Genomic DNA, 21,827 nt, shown 5'->3' with positions numbered 1-21,827 from the left:
GCCCCACCAGCCACCTTTCAGTTCTTCATTTAGAAAATTTGTTTAGCCTCCAGGCCTTCCTTCATACTGTTCCCTCAGCCCAGAATGTTCTTATCACAGCTCTCTGCATAGCTGGCTTGTTTTCTTCCTCAGGTCCCTGCTAATAGAGGACACCTTCTCCCTCCAACCATACCCTCCCTGTTAGTTTCCTTCCTGGCACTTATCACAATTTATAATCATACATTTTTATGACTACTTGCTTGTGCTCTGTCTCCTTCACTGGACTGTAAGCTTTTTTTTTAAATTGATCTCTGATTCTTCAGCATCTAACAATTTGCCGAATAAATAAGTAAGCAAGAAAAATAGCCTGCCAGCAGCCTATAGACAAGAGACCAATGTTGTACCACTTCTGCAGCGCAGACCTCTAAGCACCCGCAATAAAAATTCTGTATTTAGAAAAACAGTTGAGACGCTGCAAGTAACCCATCCACAGGGCAGGGTGTGACAGGCAAGGGCAAGTCCAGGTTTGGGACTTCCCCAAGTCTAGATCTGGCTAAAGAACTGGGAAGTTCTCACAGTGAAGGTGACAGCTGAATGAAGACCTAAAGGATGGGTGTATTACATTTCTATAGTAGTTCCAAGCTCACAAAAGGAGATTCACATTTGTTGCATAAAAGTTGTTCAGAAGGTGTGACCGCAGGTTGACCCTAGAGCTGGACCCAGGCAATCGGAGGTGCCTCATTAGCACCCCCTGTCCTTAGAATGTACGTTCCCTGCACCACTCCCACTTGGGAACCATTTTCAAAGACATAGCCTTGAAGGAGTAAGGTGTTGTTGAGACCATCTGGACAGTTCATGTGATTGAACCCAGCTATATATAAACTTTTAAGATTTTGGTGAGCAGGTACCGAGATCTACTCATCTTGTGCCCTCCCCCCAAGGCAAGCCTTGCAAGTAAGTTCCCTTGCTTATTAAAACCATCACCTGCCCATCTGGAGTGGTCTGACTCTTTCTCAGTCTCTCCTTGCCCTTCACGTACAGGGAGGAGTTTGTGAACCAACAGCATTTTTCATGAATTCTTACATTAACTCAGTGAAGTAGGCAGAGCAGAGATCGCTCTTCCCTGTGTAGAAATGAGAAAGTTGACAAGTACAAAACCGAATTAAAGTTGAGGTCATCTGCCTCCAAGTTCAGAACTCTTTGCATTCTCTATTTCCATTTAGAATGTATTTTTGTGCACCTACTATGTGACAAATAAAGGGGGTATAAGGGAAATATAAAGCATAATCCTTGACCTAACAGAGTTAAAAAACTTGCAAAACAATTTGAGACTGCTCCCACCATCAATCAACAATGCATGCTGAGCTGACAGGCTGTAGGAACTCGGAGACAGAGGAGAGTGTGTAGGATGAGAGCCAGGAGAAGCTGTTACAGAAGGTGAGTTTGAGTTCTGCAGACCAGTCCTAATGCCCTGTTAATGCAGAGGAGAAGACTTGAGTTCACTGTGGCCCTGCTGAGCTCATTTCCTTAACTTTCACTGATGAAGACATTTCAGAGCAAAGAGCCTCTTTTCTAATCAACAAAATGCTGTACATGCAAATATCTGACAATGTTACAGCCACTAGGACTCTTCTCACTCCAATTATTCCCTCATCAGTCTCACATCCTCTTGTTTCTGTTTTCTGCTCTGCCAGTTTCTACCTACAACATTCAATACTGACTCAGCACCAGACAACATTTTTCTTCTCCAGAATCCTCTGCCATCTCTATAGTGAGACCCCACCATTTCTGATCACAGCTGCCTTCCTTTCAATCTCCGACTGTCTACAGCATGTGAAAATAGGGGTACCAGTGGCCTCCATCTACCCGATCTCCTCAAAGAGTGGATGCCATGCCACCCCTGGGCATCACTTTCATGCACCTGAGTGGCAGCCAGTGGCCACAATCCCACTATCCCTCACAGAAGTCAAGGAAAGAAGGAGCAAGAGAAGAGAGGAGTAGGAGAGGAAAGTTGTATGTGATGAGAAGTTAAGGGCCACCAATTATTGCTTTAGGTCAACAGTCTCCAACCTTTTTGGCACCAGGGACTGGTTTCGTGGAAGACAATTTTTCCACGGATGGGGGCGGGGGGATGGTTCAGGCGGTAATGCGAGCGATGGGGAGCGGCAGGTGAAGCTTCGCTTGCCTGCCACTCACCTCCTGCTGTGCAGCCTCGTTCCTACCAGGCCACAGACGGATACCAGTCTGCGGTCCAGGAGTTGGAGACCCCTGCTTTAGGTAGCAGTCAGTGACACTGGGACACAGGCTAAGTCTGCCAGAAAAGCTGCTGAATGATTCTGTAGACTCGCTTGTGACCAAGAGGCAAGCATGACCCCTGCCCCTACCATCACCATCAAATACACAACTTGTAAATAATCTCTCAAATATACCCTCCTCACAGGTGGGAAACCCAGTTCTGTACATTCTTAATCACAAGAGCTTGAAGATGATACTATTCTTCCATGCTAGAGGAGACAGTGTTGTCTTACAGCAGAAGCTTCAATCAGAATCCAATTTTCATCCTTGTAGATGACTGGGCCTCATTCACTTTCTCACTCAAGTAAGAACCAAGCATTTTGCTCAAAGCAGTTAAATAAACAATAAATCAGTGAAACCTCCTGTTGAAATATCTTTTCTCATTTATATTTGTTTGCATTGTATGTTCTTCATACCTTGTTCTTCAAGTCCTAAATAGACCAAAAACAGATTTACTTTTAAATAAACATTGTTTCCAGGTATAATCTATACACACTGTGAGATGAGGCATTTTAAATCTCTCTTAAAATAATACAATCTGTCAAGTTTAAAAGCCATCAAAGCAAAATACAGGCTATATTTATATGATCTAATATAAACTACTAAAATCTTAAATTCTAAATAATTTTGCCACAAGGTAAGATGTTCAAAATTCCATGAGAAAATACTCTCATTGTCAAAAATAAACAATAAAATGGAAAATAAGAATAAAAGCTTCTGGGGGTGGGATGAATTGGGAGATTGGGATTCACATATATACACTAATCTGTATAAAATAGATAACTAATAAGAACCTGCTGTATAGCACAAGGAATTCCACTTCACTGTACAGCAGAAACTAACACAACAGTGTAAAACAACTATACACCAATTAACAACAACAAAAAAAGAACAAAAGCTTCCATCAGCAGTTGAATGGATAAAGAAGATGCTTAACCCTGAACTGCACAAGCACACAACATATTCAAAGCAGCCTAGCAAAGGTTCCAAAAACTGAGATGCTACTGGAACTATCACTCACAGAACATAGACAGTCTGAAGCAAACCGAGTGGATTATCTGTTAAAACAATCAAACAATTCAACATATGCTATCTCTTTTAAAATAGAGACATAAATGGGTTAAAAGTTAAAGGATGGAAACATAGTATGCAAACACTAATCAACAGAAAAATGGAGTGGCTATATTAATATCAGACAGAATAAACTTCAAGGACTATTACCAGGGGTGGGAGAAAAAAAGATATTATATAAGAAAAGAGTGAATTCACCAAAAAAAAAAAAATCTTAAATGTGTATGCACCTAACAAGACAACTTCCAAAAACTTAAACACAGATAGAACTGAAATGAGAAGTAGATAAATCCATGATTATACTTAGAGGTTTCAACATTTCTCTCACAGTAACTGATAGAAGTAGACAAAAAATCAGTACCAATACAGAAAACCTAAACACCATTATAAACCAGGTGACATAATTCACCTTTACAGAACACACTCTACCTAACAACAGTAGAAAACAATTTTTTTTAAGTGCACATGGGATATTCACCATGATACACCAAATTCTGGGCCATTAAACAAATCTTAACAAATTTATAATAATTGAAATCACATAAAATATCTTGTTGAATCATAATGGAATTAAATTAGAAGTTAATACAAGAAAGATATCTAGTAAATGTACAAATATTTGGAAATCAAACAACACACTTCTAAATTACCCATAGGTCAAAGAAAAAGCCACAAAGGAAACTAGGGGGAAATGAAATGAAAATAAAACTACAACATATCAGATTTTGTGGGAGGCAATTAAAACAGTGGTTCAAATGGAATTTATACGATTAAATGATTATATTGGAAAAGAAGAATGTCTCAAATCAATAATATAATTGTACACCTTTAAAAACTAGAAAAAGAAGAGCAAAATAAACTCAAAGCAAGTAGAAGGAAGGAAATTATTAAGGTAAGAGCAGAAATCAATTAAAATTGAGACTAAAAAAAAAAATCATACTCAAAAAAAAAAATCATACTCAAGAGTGAAAAGCTAAAAGCTTTTCCTCTAAATCAGGAGCAAGACAAGGGTGTTCACTCTCACCACTTTTATTCAACATAATATTAGAAGTCCTAGCCAGAGCAATTAAGCAAGAAAAAAGAAATAAATGCATGCAAATTGGAAAGGAAGAAGTAAAACTGTCACTATTTGCAAATGACATGATATTACTCAAATTCAGTCAAGTTGCAGGATACAAAATCAATGCATAAAAATCAGTTGTGTTTCTATACACTAATAATGAACTATCAGAAAGAGAAATTAAGAAAACAATTCCATTTACAATTACATCAAAAAGAATAAACTACCTAGTAATAAATTTAACCAAGGAGGTGAAAGACCTGTATATGGAAAACTATAAGACACTGATGAAAAAAACTGAAGAAGACACAAATAAATGGAAAGATATTGCATAATCGTGGAATTAATCAGAAGAATTAATATTGTTAAAATGTCCATACTACTCAAAGCAATATACAGATTCAATTCAATTCCTATCAAAATTCCAAAGGCATTTTTCACAGAAAGAAAACAAATAATAGAGAAAATTAATGAAACCAAAAGCTGGTGCTTTGAAATGTTCAGTAAAATTGATAAACCTCTAGTCAAACTGAACAAGAGTAATAGAAAGAACATGAGCTACTAACATCAGGAATGAAAGAAGGGACATCACTACTGATCCCACAGACATTGAAAAGATAATAACAGAATTCTAGGGAAAACTCTATGTCTATAAATTTGATAATGTAGATGAAATGAACCAATTCTTTGATAAACAAACTATCAAACCCACACAGGAAGAAATAGATATATTTCTATTAAAGAAATTGAATTTGTAGTTTTAAGCCTTCCATAAAGGATACTCCAGGCCACATGGTGAAGTCTATCAAACACTGATAGAAGAAATAACAATTCTACACAATCTCTTCCCCAAAAAGGGGAGGCAATACTTCTCAACTCATTTTATGAGGTTGGCATTAAATGATAAAACCTGATAAAGACATTACAATTAAGAAACTTTCAAACCAATATCCCTCATGAACATAGATACAAAAATATTACAAAATATTAACAAATTGAATTCAACAGTATATAAGAGGGATATGTCACAACCAAGTGGGGTTGCTCCAAGGAACGCAAGGTGTGTTCAACATTTGAAAAGCAATTGATGTAATTTACCATATCAACAGTCTAAAGAATAATAATCACATAAACATCTTACTGGATGCAGAAAAAGTATTAGAATAAATTCAATATCCATTTATAATAAAAAATCTCAGCAGACTAGGAATAGAAGGAACTTCCTTAATCTAAAAGGAGGTATCTATGAAAAACCTACAGGGAACTTCACACTTAATGATGAGACTAAATGCTTTCCCCCTAAAATTGAGAACAGGGAAGGAATGCCCTCTCTTACTACTCCTAGTCAAATGGTACTGAAAGTCCTAGCCAGTATAATAATGCAATAAAAAGAGGTAAAAGACATATACTGCGTGGGCCAAAATGTTCGTTTGGTTTTTTTCTGTAAGATGGTTCTGGTAGCACTTAGTTGTCTTTAACTTCATTCGAAACCATTTTATTAGATTGTATGTGACAGCTGTCATACCAGTGTGCATTTAAAAAAAGACTTATCAGAATTGGTGAATTTTCGTAGAGCCATTTTTTAAAAATTTATTTATTTTATTTATTTTTGGCTGCATTGGGTCTTCGTTGCTGTGTGTGGGCTTTCTCTAGTTGTGGTGAGCGGGGGCTACCTTTGTTGCAGTGCACGGGCTTCTCACTGCGGTGGCTTCTCTTGTTGCGGAGCACAGGCTCTAGGTGCATGGGTTTCAGTAGTTGTGGCACATGGGCTTAGTAGTTGTGGCACATGGGCTAAGTAGTTGTGGCTCGCAGGCTCAGCACACGGGCTTAGTTGCTCCACAGCAATGTGGGATCTTCCTGGACCAAGGCTCAAACCCCTGTCCCCTGCATTGGCAGGCAGATTCTTAACCACTGCGCCACCAGGGAAGCCCTGTATAGCTATTTTAATATTGAAGATGGAAGAAAAAAAGCAACATTTTCAGGATATTATGCTTTATTATTTCAAGAAGGGTAAAAATGCAACTGAAATGCACAAGAAGATTTGTGCAATGTATGGCGAAGGTGCTGTGACTGATAGAATGTGTCAAAAGTGGTTTGCAAAGTTTCGTGCTGGAGATTTCTTGCTGGACGATGCTCCATAGTCGGGTAGACCAGTTGAAGTTGATAGTGATCAAATTGAAACAATAAATGAGAACAATCAACGTCATACCACGCGGGAGATAGCCGACATTCTCAAAATATCCAAATCAAGCTTTGAAAGTCATTTGCACCAGCTTGGTTATGTGAATTGCTTTGATGTTTGGGTTCCACATAAGTTAAGCGAAAAAAACCTTCTTGACCATATTTCCACATGCGATTTTCTACTGAAACATAATGAAAACGTTCTTTCTTTAAAACAAATTGTGACGGACGATGAAAAGTGGGTACTGTACAATAATGTGGAACGGAAGAGATTGTGGGGCAAGCGAAATGAACCACACCAAAGGACGGTCTTCATCCAAAGAACGTGATGTTGTGCATATGGTGGGATTGGAAGGGAGTCCTCCTATTATGAGCTCCTTCCAGAAAACCAAACAATTAATTCCAACAAGTACTGCTCCCAATTAGACCAACCGAAAGCAGTACTCGACAAAAAGCATCCAGAATTAGTCAACAGAAAACACATAATCTTCTATCAGGATAACGGCAACACCTCATGTTTCTTTGATGACCAGGCAAAAACTGTTACAGCTTGGCTGGGAAGTTCTGATTCATCCTTCGTAATCACCAGACATCGCATCTTCGGATTTCCACTTATTTAGGTCTTTACAAAATTCTCTTAATGGGAAAAAATTCAATTCCCTGGACGACTGTTAAAGGTACCTGGAACGGTTCTTTGCTCAAAAAGATAAAAAGTTTTGGGAAGATGGAATTATGAAGTTGCCTGGAAAATGGCAGAAGGTAGTAGAACAAAAGGGTGAGTATGTTGTTCAGTAAAGTTCTTGGTGAAAATGAAAAATGTGTCTTTTATTTTTACTTAAAAACTGAAGGCACTTTTTGCCCCACCCAATAGATTAGAAGGTATGAAACAAAAATATTTTTATTTATAGATAACAAAATTGCCCACGTCGAAAATTTCAAAGAATCTACAAAAAAATCCTAAAACTAATAAATCAGTTAGCAAGGTAGCAGGATACATACCAATATACAAATCAATCTTATTGTTAATACAACAATTGAAATTTGAAATTTTAAAAATACCATCTACAATAGTACCAAAAATAAGTGAAGTACTTAGGTATAAACTAACAAAATATGTGCAGAATCTATATGCTAAAAACTACAAAAGACTGATGAGAGAAACAAAAGAAGATCTTAAAAATTGCAGAGACATACAGTATTCATGAATTGGAAGATTCAGTATTATTAAGAAATTGTTTCTCCCCAAACCAACATATAGAGTCAAGGCCATCACCATCAAAATTCCAGCAGGATGTTTTTTTATAGATACAGACAAGCTAATTTAAAATTTTATATGGAAAGCCAAAGGAACCAGAATAGTTTAAACACACACACACACACACACACACACACACACACACAAATAGAAAAAGAACAGAGTTGGAGATCTCACACCACCTAATTTCAAGACTTATAGACAGTATGATAATGTCAAAAAGATAGGAATATAGATCAATGAAATAGAATTGAGAGTCTAGAAATAAATCCTTGTATTTATGGTCAGTGGATTATTGACAAAGCTACAAAAGAGTTCAGCAGAGAAATTATGGTACTTTTAACAAATGGTGCTGGAACATTTGAACATTTAGAAGCAAATAATATATGTATTATATATATATGTATATGTATACACATACATAAGAAATATAGATCTTGATCAATATCCCACACCTTATACAAAATCAACTCACAGACCTAAATGTAAAATCTAAAACTAATAAGATTCTAGAAAAAAACATAGCTTGCAGTCTCATCACAAGAAAAAAATTCTCTATGTCCAGTGACAATGTTTACTAGACTTATTGTGGTGACAATTTTGCAATACATACAATTATCAAATAATTACACTGTACACCTGAAACTAATATAATGCTATGTGTCAATTATACCTCAATTTTTTTTTTTAAAAAGGAGCTTGCTCTTCTGTATCTGAGGATCTGAGGAGCCTTCCCCAATACACAAAAACCTTACAATTACCTTACCTGGAGCAGATACCTCACAAAAGACAGGATGCCCATCCTCCTCAAAACCTACCCCAAACACCCACTATTGCCATTAGACCCATAACAAGGGTTAACTTTCAGCATGTTCTGGTGGCCTGGAAGTGGCAGCAGTTCTCTACCTATAACTGGTGCTGAGCCCAGGTTCCTAGATTTGCCCCTTCTTCCAGGGAAACACTACTTGCTCTTCAGAGTGAGTATGGACCAAGATAATCTATATATTATGTCTTCACTAAACACCTATTATAAAACAGGCTGGGGTATGCATAGTTCCCATCTCTGGCCTTGTTTATTATCAGTGGTTATATAATCCTTTGACCCACAGTTTCTGGCTCCAGTTGAGGACCCAAAGCTGAAGTACAAAAACAAACTCCAGCTTGGAAGAGAAGGTGGAAAAGTTTGTTCTCACAGAATTTGTCCCCTTGACCACTGAAATAACCAGCCTAGATTCTTAATTTTTATTCATTGCTATCAGTAAATATTTATTAAGTAATTACAACAGATTTATTGGGCAAGTAAAGCAGGTCATGTGCTATGCAATCATGAGAAGACACAAAACCAGGGTCCCCAACCCTACATAGTCCATTCTAGATGAAGAGTAAACATACACCTTTATGTTTTCACAGATTGTGTTTATGGAGCAATTCCAAACTCTCTTCATTGGGCGACATGCCTCTGTGTGACTAAATTTTCTAGGCTTGGGCAAGGTAGCTGGGCAGAGAAAATCCCCTAAAACTCAAATTATTTCTAAGGGAAGTAGGGGTTGTACTTATGCTGGAGGAGGACAAAGATAGACTTTGAAATAGCACATGATTAGAGCTTAGAGTCCATCATCATGGAACTGATCTCAGTAAGGTAAGGGTCTCATTGCTTGTACTACCCCAAGTCTCCAACTGCCCCACTAGCAGGTATTGTTGGTGACAAAGGTAAAATGCAGGATTGCAGCCCATCATTGCTGTAAGAACTACTCAGACTTTCCTGATTTGAGTTAGCTGTTTCTTTAAGCAAAAAAAGAAAAAAGGAATTTATCATATGCTTGAATAATAATGTATAAAAGAAAAAGGGGATGGGAAAGAAGAAATGTTTAGGGGAAAGAGGAGGACAAAGGGATGAAAAAGTAGAGAAGAGATTAGGAAAGAGAACATTATACTATAAGTTCATTGAGGCCATATACCAATACCTTGCACAGTGCCTTGCACTTAGAGAGGGAAATGCTTATTCAATGAATGAATGAATGAATGAATGAACAGGAAAAAGGGGAGAGAAATGAGATATATGAATAAGTTTTAACTTGTAAATAGCTTTAGCTCTTTAAATATTAAGCAAACCTGTTTTTATATAAAAAAGGACAACACCAATGATACTCCTTCCCAGCTCCTCCAATCAGAAATGCGCACTTTCTATTGCTTATCCTCTATTAATATCAATCAGCCATATAGCCTACCCAGCTCCCTTTATGACCAGGATGTTGATCCCAGAGATAGGGCCATGGAACAGAGCAGGATTGACAGATGTCCATTAGGCTCAAACCCACGGTTTGGTTTTTGGTGGAACTGTACTCTCAGCCAACACAAGATGGAAATGAAGGCTGAATACTTATTGACAATAACTGACTACATACCTTAGTGGGTACACACAAAAAATAAACCAGAGGTATAAGATGAAATTCTGCGCTTCCAATCCACAAATCTAAATTTCACAAAAGGTTTTGATTGTTAATTGCAAAATAAACCTATCTGCCCATGAGGACCCTTGGAAAAGAGTGTCATTGACTGCATAATACATGTAAATACTTTGCTTATATAACCTTAATTGTCTGGCTTCCTGAAAAATGAAGGAATTTAGTTCAGAGACACTTGAGCTCAGTATCTAAGGACTGCTTTCCTTCTGCTTGGAACATAGAGATCCTTTATTTCAACAGCTAAATCCCAGCCATTTGCTAAAGATGACTCAGTGCCCAGGAAGTTCAGGAGAAAGTCTCAGAGAAAGAGAAACTGCCTCTGCCAATGCCTCATTTCTCCCACCAATATCTATATGCCACCTAAGTATCACCCATGTGGTCTGAAAGCTATCAAAGAGAAACAATGCTGACAGGTCCAGAATCGAACAATAGTTACCATATGTGTTTAAGGAGAATGCTTCTATTGATAGAGCCTGAAAATTACCTCTCAAATAGTTTTTGAAGCCATGGTGTTGAAAGACATTGGCTGAGAATCCGGAGCCAAGTGTTTATTGAGCTTATCTTAGTCCATATTCACTCTACAGAGCACATAGTGGTTCCTGGAAGAAGGGGCAAATCTGGGAACCTGGACTCAGCACCAGTTATACTCAGGGACTTCTACCACTTCCAGGCCACCATAACATGCTGAAACTCAACCCTAGTTATGGGTCTAATGACAATAGGAGTGTTTGGGGTAGGTTTTAAGGAGGATGGGCATCCTCTCTTTTGTGAGGTATCTGCTCCAGGTGAGGTAATTGTAGGTTTTTGAGGGAGAAAAAGACTCCTCAGATACAGAGGTACAGGCAAGGGGGACTAAGAGTGACTCAATATTCTCAGCTTTTTTTGAGTCCAGCCAAAACTCCTCATTTCAAGTTTTAGGACATCATTCCTTTCTGACTAATGACCTAATGTTCACATGGAACACTTTGCAAGGCTGTGAATTCAACTGATGTAATTCTGCAATCTGCACAATTAAATTTTGCATTTGATTTTCAATAATATCGGCCCTGTGACTATAAAAAAAAGATCATTTTAGGGCTGCTGTGGAAGCTCTCTGGTCCTCAGACCAAGAATTGAACGAAGAGTTTAAGGTCCTGAGATTTTCATTTTCTTTCTGTAAGGACTCACTGTACTCAGAAGTATCTGACCTGCAGCAAGGTCCTTACAGTGATCACTACTGCCACTTGAGTCAGGTGCAGCAGGCACTTGAGCCCCCAAAGCACATGCACTTCATCACAGTCAACACGTGTGGTTATTTGATTGTGATGCTGCTGAATGTCGTGTATAACTAGCACTGCATCTCCCCTTGGCAAGAGGCTCAGACCAAACCAACAACAGAAAGCAATCTTTGAGAGTTTTTCTCCTAGAACTACTCCTAGTACCAATTTCTATTTCAGTTAGGGTTCAGTCAGAAACCACACAGCACTTCAAACAGAGGAAGCATAATATAAAGAATTGTTCACTTGGTGAAAAGGTGATTAGCTACTAAAAGAGCGGAAGAGAATTTTATGGGAATAGAGATGGCAAACACAGACTACAGCTATCACTCTTAAGGCCAAGGGAAAGGTAAACAAGGAGGAAACTTCAAAATGTAGAGAACGGCTGTACCAGGCTAAGATTCAGGCCTCTAAGGGGGAAGGCTCAGAAACATGTCACCCACCGCTAGGATGAAGAAGAAAGCTTCTGGAGGACATTTACCAGCTGGAACCATGGGAGCAATCCACCACCACAAGGAATACCGCCAGGGCCAGCTGTATGCTGATTCATTCACTGTCATGTGGAGAAAAAAAATCAAGATAAGTGCCTCCTTCTTCAGCTTTGAGAATCCCTTCAGCACACTCTTCACCCCCAACTGGCCAAACCCAACATCTGGCAGAGAAAAAAATGTAGTTTGCAGAGTATAGCTCGAGGATCATAAAGTAGGACAAAGGAAGGTAGATTTGGAGCTAAAGGAAAATAAATTAATAACTGGAACACCTGAATACAGAGACTAGGAGTAAAGACGGAGAGAGATAAACAATTACAAGATATACTTGGGAGGCAGAATCACTTGTACTTGATGTCGAGTCCTTTTGGAGGTGCGTTAAAGGAGGACTCAGGATGACTTTCTCTTAAGAGAGAAGGGGAAAACTGGGGATATTCAGTCTTGTATCAAATGAGTTTGTTTGGTGGGGGAGGTGGGGAATTATGAATTACATCTTGGACATATTTCATATGTTTATGACAGAGGTCAAAATGGCAGATAGATGGCAATGCAAATCTTGAGGTTGGCTTAAGATAAAAATGGGCATCAGCATGTGGTTGTTATTTAAGGTCATAGGACTAGATGACATCACTTACAGAGAAACTGTAGTTAGATAAAAGGGTCAAGGAATGTGCCTGTGAAGCTCCAACACTTAGAAATCAGGGAAAAGATGAGGAGTCAGTAAAGGAGACAGATTAACCAGTGAGAGAAGCGAAAAAAATCAGGAGAGTTTGGTGTTATGGAAGCAGAGTAAGAAGTGGTTCCCCAAAAAGTAGTCAGTTCTGTCAAACACTAATTCTATTGGATTTAACGAGATGAGTTTTAATGGGTAGAGGAAGAAAAAGAGAAAGGAACAGAGAAGTGAGTTGTAGCAGGAGGAAATATTGAATCAAGGTAGGACTTTTAAACTGCGCTGTCTAATATGGGAACCACTAGTCACAGGTAGTTGTTGAACACTTGAAATGTGACTATTGCAAAACTGAGATGTGCTATAAGTGTAAATAATGTATCAGATTTTTAAAACTTAGTACAAAAAAGTATAAAATATCTTGTTAATAATTTTTATGTTGATTGCATGTTAAAATGATAATATTTTATATATATTGGGTTAAATAAAATATATTACAATTAGTTTTACTTTTTCTTTTCACTTTTTTAAGGTGTCTATCATAAAATTTTAAATTACATATGTGGCTCACCTTATATCCCTATTAGACAGAACTGTACGAGGGCATGTTTGTATGCTAATAGAATGAGCAGTGGAGAAGCAGAGATTGATGCTGTAGAAAGAGAAAGAGTAAGGAAAAGAAGGAAGACATTAATAAGCTTTAGTAGATAGGGAGGAATGGGGAAACAATAATAGATTGATGGACAGACAGAAAGACAGGTGTACACAGGCAAATATTTGTCATAGTCTTTAAACAGAGACTATTCATTCTTTTTAAATGGCCATGAAGCATTGATAAACACTTATCAAGGTCTAGGTTGCAAATAAAATCTCAGTATGCTTCCAAAGGTACAGATCATATTGCAAGAAAACGAGAAATTAATAAGAAAAAGGTAGCAAACCCAATCTAATCCCATGAACATTATAAAACAGTTTTCTAATAACTCTTGGGTTAAAGTAGAAATCAGTGCTAAAATACAGAATGTTTAGAAATTTAAAAACACACTACATTTCAGAACTAATGGGATACCACCAAAGCTTAACTGAAAGAAAAATTCAGAATTTTTAGTGATCTGATTAACACACAGAAGACAAAGTAAATGATTTAAGCATTCAATTCAAGAAACTAAAAAGAGAACATCAAAATAAACCAACAGAGAATAGGAGAAAGAAACTAAGTAAAATAAAAGTAGAAATTAATGAACTTAGAAAGCATAGCAAAACTGCATAGACCTGATAAATAAAACAATAGTTTTGTTCTTGTTTTATCTTTGAAAACTACAACATAAAAATCATTAGTAAGTAGAACCAAGAAAAAGGGAGAGGAAATAAAAACACATACAATGAGAAAGGGAATATAACCAAAAATAGATTTAAATTATAAAATTTCCAACATACGCCAATAACTTAGAAAATCTACATGAAATAGACACACTTTGGAAGATATAAATTACTAATATTGACTCTTGAAGAGAGAAAATTAGCCCAATAATCAGAGAACTTGAAAACGTACCAAAAGTTCTAACTTCAAAACAAGCATTGGTTCCAGACTGTTTTACCAGAAAGTCCAACATATCTTAAAGAACAGATAATTCCTGAACTATTTAAATTATTCAGATAATAAAAATTAGGACAAGCTTCCCAATTTACTTTATTAAGAAGTTTATCCTGACTACCAATGCTAGCAAAAATAAAATAAAATAAATCTTGTGTCATTTTCACTAATGAATAAAAATTTTTAAATCCAAAGTAAACTATTAGTAAGTCTAATTTATCAGACTTTTGACAGCAAGTAACAGAAACCCTGATCCAAATTATCTTTAACAATATGGGTATTTCTTGACTCAGCAGGAAGTCTTGAGGTAGAATAAGTTTCAGGATGGGTTGTAGTTCAATCATGTTATTAAGAATCCAGATTTTTTTCCCATCTTTCTGCTCTGCCACTCTTGGTGTGATGTCATTCCTGGTCTTTTATAAACATGACTGCAATATTTCCAAGCAGCCAGGCACAATTCTCAGAGGAAGATGAAAAAATGACTCCCTTTGGTTTTCACTTAGGAGCAAGGACACTTTTCCCAGAAGTTGCCCTAGTGGATGCCACGTCTCATTAGAAAGAGTTAGATCAAATGCCTGTCCCTGAACCAATCCCGATTAATGGCATGGTTTTGTTTTAGTCTGTAGCATCAGAATCCCCTGGAAGACTTATTAAAACATATTATCGCAGGGTCCAATCCCCAGTTTCTGATTCAGTAGGTCTGGCGTGGGGCCTGATAATCTGCATTTCTAATAAGTTCCCAGGTAATGCTGGATTATCTTGGACCAATTAGGACTATCTCTGGAGCTGGAGGTAAGGTCAGCTTCCCCGAGGCACCTGGCTGGATGGAAGATGGATAGATACTCGTTTAGAACTGTGGCTTACATAGCATCTTCAACAAGGAGAAATAAATTAGTACAGAAATGGCAGGACAGAGGAAAGTTGTTTTAGGCTTCCAAGAGTGGTGAGCTGTGGGAAGGTAAATATATGTGAGGAAACTAATGGAGTAAAGTTTGCTTGCAGGTTTCTCTGGTGCCATCTCTGAGCTAAGAGTCTGTCTCCAGCAAAAGGAGAATTTATATACTGTCTTTAGGAAGAAAGAGGCAGGTTTTTCTGACTTTGATGTTTCTTAATTGCCTTCAGCTCAAAATAATTTTTATGTCAAAGAAAGAGGCATATTTTGAGGTGACATTCTGGTTTCCTTCAGTTTCCCATTTGAAACTTTATCTTCGGAAAATTTCATACATATATTTTTTAAAATAAATTTATTGTATATTTATTTTTGGCTGCATTGGGTCTTCATTGCTGCACACAGGCTTTCTCTAGTTGCGGTGAACAGGGGCTACTCTTCATTGCAGTGTGCAGGCTTCTCATTGCAGTGGCTTCTCTTGTTGCAGAGCATGGGCTCTAGGCGCACGGGCTTCAGTGGTTGTGGCACGCAGGCTCAGTAGTTGTGGCTCACGTGTTCTAGAGTGCAGGCTCAGTAGTTGTGGTGCACGGGCTTAGTTGCTCTGCGGCATGTGGGATCTTCCCGGACCAGGAATCGAACACACGTTTCCTGCTTTGGCAGGTGGATTCTTAACCACTGTGCCACCAGGGAAGTCCTGGAAAGTTTCAGATGTTAAAGGCTGAGTTAGTCACTGCAGAAAGACTTGAGTTAGATGTTGTGAGATAAGAGATCAAGCCAAGGAGAAGAAAACCATAAATTGGAACAAGCAGAAAAGAACAAATCTAATTACATTGTCCCATATCTTAATTAATCAGTCTCTTAGTCTTGGGAATAGGTCAGTCCAGTTAAACAGTTGTGTTTCACTTAAGGAGTCAGTGTTGCAGATGGGCCTCCACCTAAATTTGGCCTCTGTACGTGCAAGCAATCAGGTATTTAATGAGGCATTCCTATGGAAATGTTTTTAAAAACAAATTTTAATGACAGGAGCGAATTATAAACTAAATTTTTTAGTCTGGAGGGCAGCCAGTAAAGACTATATCTAGATATGGGGCTTCATTTGATGGTGGAGTGAGGATGGCAGTGGCAGTCTTTGATGAATTTCCTGGTTTGTAGTTTGAATGCCTATAATGTTGGTGTTGGGTGTTCTGGCAAACTTTCTGAGTGGCCTACATAGCAGCAGGCATGAAGGATGTCCATATATCACTTTTGTTGTGGTGATTTCTCTGAAGTTCATATCAATTCATCCAGCTGCAACTTGCAGTGCTTTGGAAAAAGGGCAGTTGTAGTTCTTAGTGATTCCAAGTGTAGAAGGTTGGGAGAAAAATTGAAAACAATAATTTGGAGAGCTGTAGCCAGGTGTTGGAGGAAGCTTGAAGAATTCAGGATCCAGTACAGTTTATAGGTAAATAATAAAATCTCAAAGACAATGAACAGGGCTAGAATCTAATATCCACAAGAGTGTGCCACTTTTTCTAGCACTGATAATTTTTCTGTCTACAGTAAGACAAATTTGTTTTCAAAATAAGTCTAATCTCATTAAATTTGGCCTGATTACTTATGTAAGTGCAGCAAGAATCATGACTGACCAAGGGTCTTTTGAGTTTGCTTTGCTGGAACTTTTCATAAGGAACCTCAGATTTGGGCTTTTAAAAGCATCTCAAGGCTAGGAAGCCAAGTCAAGGAGTCACCACAAGACTTCGCCTGTAACACCTATGGATTTGGGTGAATTCCTCTCTTCTTAAGGTCCCAAAAATATTCTGAGGTTCCTGGGCCTGCCAGGTAGCAATCTCCCTTACTCACTGTGAGGTGAGAACACTATAAGCAAGACACAAGTTGGTTTTTCAAAGTGGTCTTTATTAGCTCATTAAAGTCAACCTTACTTCCTTAAAGCTATCTGGTCAGATCTGATTCTATGCATCATTCTCAAATATGACATTCCAGTCAAAGCCTCAGTAATATAACCAATGCTTCCAATTGTGTCCTGTTATGAGGAGAACAGATTCTTATTGAATTTATAAAACTAATTAAACTGTCACAAAAATAAGAATATTCAGTAAGCTTTTCCAAATTCTGGAGGGATCAGGTAGGGAGAAAAAGTCATTGTTTCACCTTTGTCCACACGTTTTCCTAACTTAACAAGTTGCTGTAAGTTAGAGATAGCTAAGAGAAAAGAGGAGAACATTTTCTTAAATCTGAAAAACAAAATATTAAAGAACCAGCAATGTTCCAAACAAAAACTCATAAAAATTATAATCATCCTCATCAGTTCATTCAGTGCCATGTAATTGTTATTATGTTTAATATTGGGTTTGCAGTTTTATGAATCCACCAATTTTTCCATTAGAGTTCTGAAAATTCATACCCAGTACAATGGTGTGATATTAAAAGTTATCAGAATTCTGTATTCTAGAGTATTTGTCAGGTTCCTTTCCATTAATCTCTTTGAGGACAAGCAATTTTGGATCATAGCTGCTTGCAAAAGCTTTCAGGAAAGCATCAGAGTAAAACAATAACTGTGAATGACAAAAGACTTAAAAATAGCCATGGTTAAGGATCTAATAAGAGTTCATTTATATACAATAGACAAGAAAATTTTGTTATTTATGTGACATACATTTTAAGATGATAACTGGAATTTGACTATAACATTATACCAGGACATTTCAGATTGCTAAGATTCCATACAATTTCTGGAACACTTACATTAATAATATATATCCACACAAATATAACCCAGAAAGGCCAAACATCACTTCTTACTTGACTATGCTTCCCATGTAATTTGACATACCAAATAAGCCTAAATAGTTTAATATCTCTCTTTTTATAAGGAGAGAGAACAAATCTCTTGAGATATTCTGGGGCTCTCCAAAAAATTCCCAAAGTTAGTTCAAGGTCAACAGACTTCATTTAGAACTTGATTTTGGGAAGTTTGTCAAAAATGTCAAAGGTTTAAAACACAGGATTAAATAGGATCACAGGTAATTGTGACATGATTAACCAAAGTGACAACTAAAGATTTTGAAGGCAAATACAGAACATTACGTAGCTGTTAAAAACAAATGAACAAAAATCCTTAGCTCTTTTAATATTGAGAAAATTCAGTTTTTGTTAAGTAATCAAAGCCCTGTTAAAGACAACAATAAAGCACAGAAAATAGATAAGACCAAAAAAAATCAAAAAAACAAAACATGGTATCCTAGGTAGGATTACTTAAAAGGTAAAGAAAGTTTTATAGTCTCTTATTAAGAGCAGACCAATAATTCAAGAAAACTTTGTCATTTTAACAGAGAAATAAAATTAAATTTTAGTTTTGCATAGGGACACTACTGATTGTGAAGCTTATTTTTTAAATCCTTATAATAATTTCATTTAATTTTTAGCCAGCTTGATTACATAAGATAAAGTTTTCTCTCTCCTTCTTTCTCTTCTTCCCAACTTTCTATAACCATTTAGTTTTTGTCCTTTATTCTCCTCTTTTTAAAAAAATTCTGAACCAACTTTAAATAACCTCTAAACTAGGACAAAATTTCTTTCCATTTTCCTTAACAAAAACACAACTTTATACCTCATATCTTTTTTTTTAATCAAAATCATATCCTACTTTACTTGTATACTTGCATGCATAGTTTTTGTTATTATTATTTCTAGTACTTTTAGTTACATGTGTTGATCTAAATTTTTAACTCTTAGTAATGCTAATTTTCAGTGAAAACTAAGAATCAGGCAATTGTGAACTGTTTGTCACATACTAACTTCTGTAGTAGACTGGAAAATTTATAAATACATCATTTCATAATTTCTAGATGCATATGAATTTCTTAATAGACTTCTTTTTTTCAGTGTGGCTAGAAGAATATGTTATTAACAGACCTAACTATCTCTTCTCTCTCTGTAATAAGAAGCTAAAATTAGATATGTTTAGCATTTACTGTTTCAGTATTTTATCTTACTTGGAAATGACCTAGATATTCAATGAATATCATCATTTAATTTAATTTATTGTAACTAAGGATTCAAGTTACCAAAAATATTTTGGAAACTACGTTTAAGCAGACATATTTTATAAAACAATCATTGTTGAAAATGAATCACATATATAAAATGAATATATATATAAAAAACCACAAACATCACGGAAACAAAGTATCTAAAAAGTTAAACATGTGGCTTTTCTCTCTCTCTCTCAGTTTACTTCTGTGCTTTACAAACATTAAACAATTTATTTTTATTATATTTTTGTTCTTAGATTATGAATTCATAATTTTATAACTAAATATGTAATAGAGACAACATAAGCCCATTTGACTAGTCTTAATTTATATAAGCACTTTTTTAAAGCAAATTAAATAGAGCTCTTTTACAAGTTACTTTTGGCAATACCATCTGAAGGTAGAAAAGTATCACATATACATAGCATACATACACAGACATACATAAAGATACAGATGCAAAGAGAAACCTTACCGTTTTCATTTGCAAATTTTGGCCATAAGACATGTACGAGAACACAAAACTCACTAGTTTATAAAAGAACAGTTGGATCCAAATTGTGTTTCTGGCAGATGGAACAAGTTAAGGTTACCCACTCAGATCACTAAAGATTTTTTACTAATATTTGTGGAAAAGACTTTTAGCATTTGCATTTGCCCTTGACAGGTAATCTTACGGAGGTTTATGGGCTAGATTTTGGTCAAGGAAGCTTTCATAGCAGTTCATTTTTAAAAAAGCTTCTTCTTACTTTTTACTTTTTTTTGTATATAGTCTAAGGTAAGAGTCCAACTTCATCCTTTTGCATGTGGATGTCCAATTTTCCCTACACCACTTGTTGAAGAGACTATCTTTCCTCATCAAGCGGCCTTGGCCCCCTTGTCAAAGATTATTTGACAATATATGTAACGGTTTTTTCTGTGTTGTCTATTCTATTCCATTGGTCTATTTGTCTGTCTTTGCCAGTAACACACTATTTTGATACCTATAGGTTTGTAACATGTTTTGAAATAAAATAAATAAATAAGACCTCCAACTTTGTCCTTCTTTTTCAAGATTATTTTGTCTAATCAACATCCCTTAGAATTCCATACGAATTTTAGGATGGATTTTTTCATTTCTGAAAAAAATAACTTTGGGATTTTGATAGGAATTGCACTGCATCTATAAATTGCTTTGGGTAGTATTGGCATCTTAAGTCTTCCAACCCATGAAATTGGAATGTCTTTCCAATAATTTGTATCTTCTTTAATTTCTTTTAGCAATGCTTTATAGTTTTCAGTGTAGACATGTTTTAAACTTTTTATTTGTATAAATTTTTAAAGGTTACTTTCCATTTACAGTTATAACAAAATATTGGCTATATTCCCCATGTGTACAACACATCCTTGAGCCTATCTTACACGCAATAGTTGTACTTCCCACTCCCTCACTCCTATACTGCCCCTCCCCACACACACTGGTAACCACTAGTTTGTTCTCTATATCTGTGAGTCTGCTTCCTTTTTTGTTATATTCACTAGTTTGTTGTATTTTTTAGATTCCACATATAAGTGATATCATACAATATTTGTCTTTCTCTGTCTAGCTTATTTCGCTTAGCATAATACCGTCCAAGTCCATCCATGTTGCTGCAAATGGTAAACTTTCATTATTTTTTATGGCTCAGTAGTATTCCACCATACATATATACCTCATCTTTATCCAGTCACCTGTTGATGGACACTTAGGTTGCTTCCATACCTTGACAATTGTAAGTAATGCTGCTATGAGCATTGGGGTGCATGTATCTTTTCAAATTACTGTTTTGGGGATTTGGGGATATATACCCAGGAGTGGAACTGCTGGGTCCTATGGCAGTTCTATTTTTAAGTTTTTTGAGAAACCTCCATACTGTTTTCCACAGTGGCTGCACCAATTTACATTCCCATCAACAGTGTACAAGGATTCCCTTTTCTCCACATCCTTGCCAACATTGGTTATTTGTGTTCTTTTTGATAATAGCCATTCTGACAAGTGTGAGGTGACATCTCTTTGTGGTTTTGATTTGCATTTCCCTGATGATTAGTGATGTTGAGCATCTTTTCATGTGCCTGTTGGCCATCTGCATTTCCTCTTTAGAAAAATGTCTCTTCAGTTCTTCTGCCCATTTTTTAATTGGGTTGTTTGTTTGTTTTCTTTTATGTTGAGTTCTATGAGCTGTTTATATATGCTGGATATTAATCCATTATAGGTCATATCATTTGCAAATATTTTCTCTCATTCAGTAGGTTGTCTTTTCATTTTGTCGATGATTTCCTTTGCTGTGCAAAAGCTTTTAAGTTTAATTAGGTCCCATTTGTTTATTTTTACTTTTATTTCCTTTACTTTAGGAGATGGGTCCCCAAAAAATATTGCTACATTTATGTCAGAGTGTCTGCCTATGTTTTCCTCTAGGAGTTTTGTAGTATCCAGTCTTGCATTTAGGTCTTTAATCCACTTTGAGTTTAGTTTTGTATAAGGTGTTAGAGAATGTTCTAATTTCATTCTTTTACATACAGCTGTCCAGTTTTCCCAGCACCACTTATTGAAGAGACTATCTTTTCTCCACTGTATATT

At 36.4% G+C, this 21,827-nt stretch overlaps 1 protein-coding gene across 1 annotated transcript in view; it reads right to left on the bottom strand.

Annotated features, from left to right (window-relative positions):
• LOC307198739 (uncharacterized protein) overlaps positions 1-21,827 on the bottom strand; it is a 149,865-nt gene that overhangs the window by 122,165 nt on the left and 5,873 nt on the right. Inside the window, exon 2 of the mRNA XM_079945908.1 lies at positions 12,006-12,115. Within this exon, the coding sequence (XP_079802034.1) occupies positions 12,006-12,115 (110 nt within the window). The remainder of the gene's footprint in view (positions 1-12,005; positions 12,116-21,827) is intronic.

The sequence above is a fragment of the Stenella coeruleoalba genome (assembly GCF_951394435.1).
Source record: "Stenella coeruleoalba genome assembly, chromosome: 1".
NCBI lineage: Eukaryota > Metazoa > Chordata > Mammalia > Artiodactyla > Delphinidae > Stenella > Stenella coeruleoalba.
This window is presented reverse-complemented; position numbering and strand designations above follow the sequence as displayed.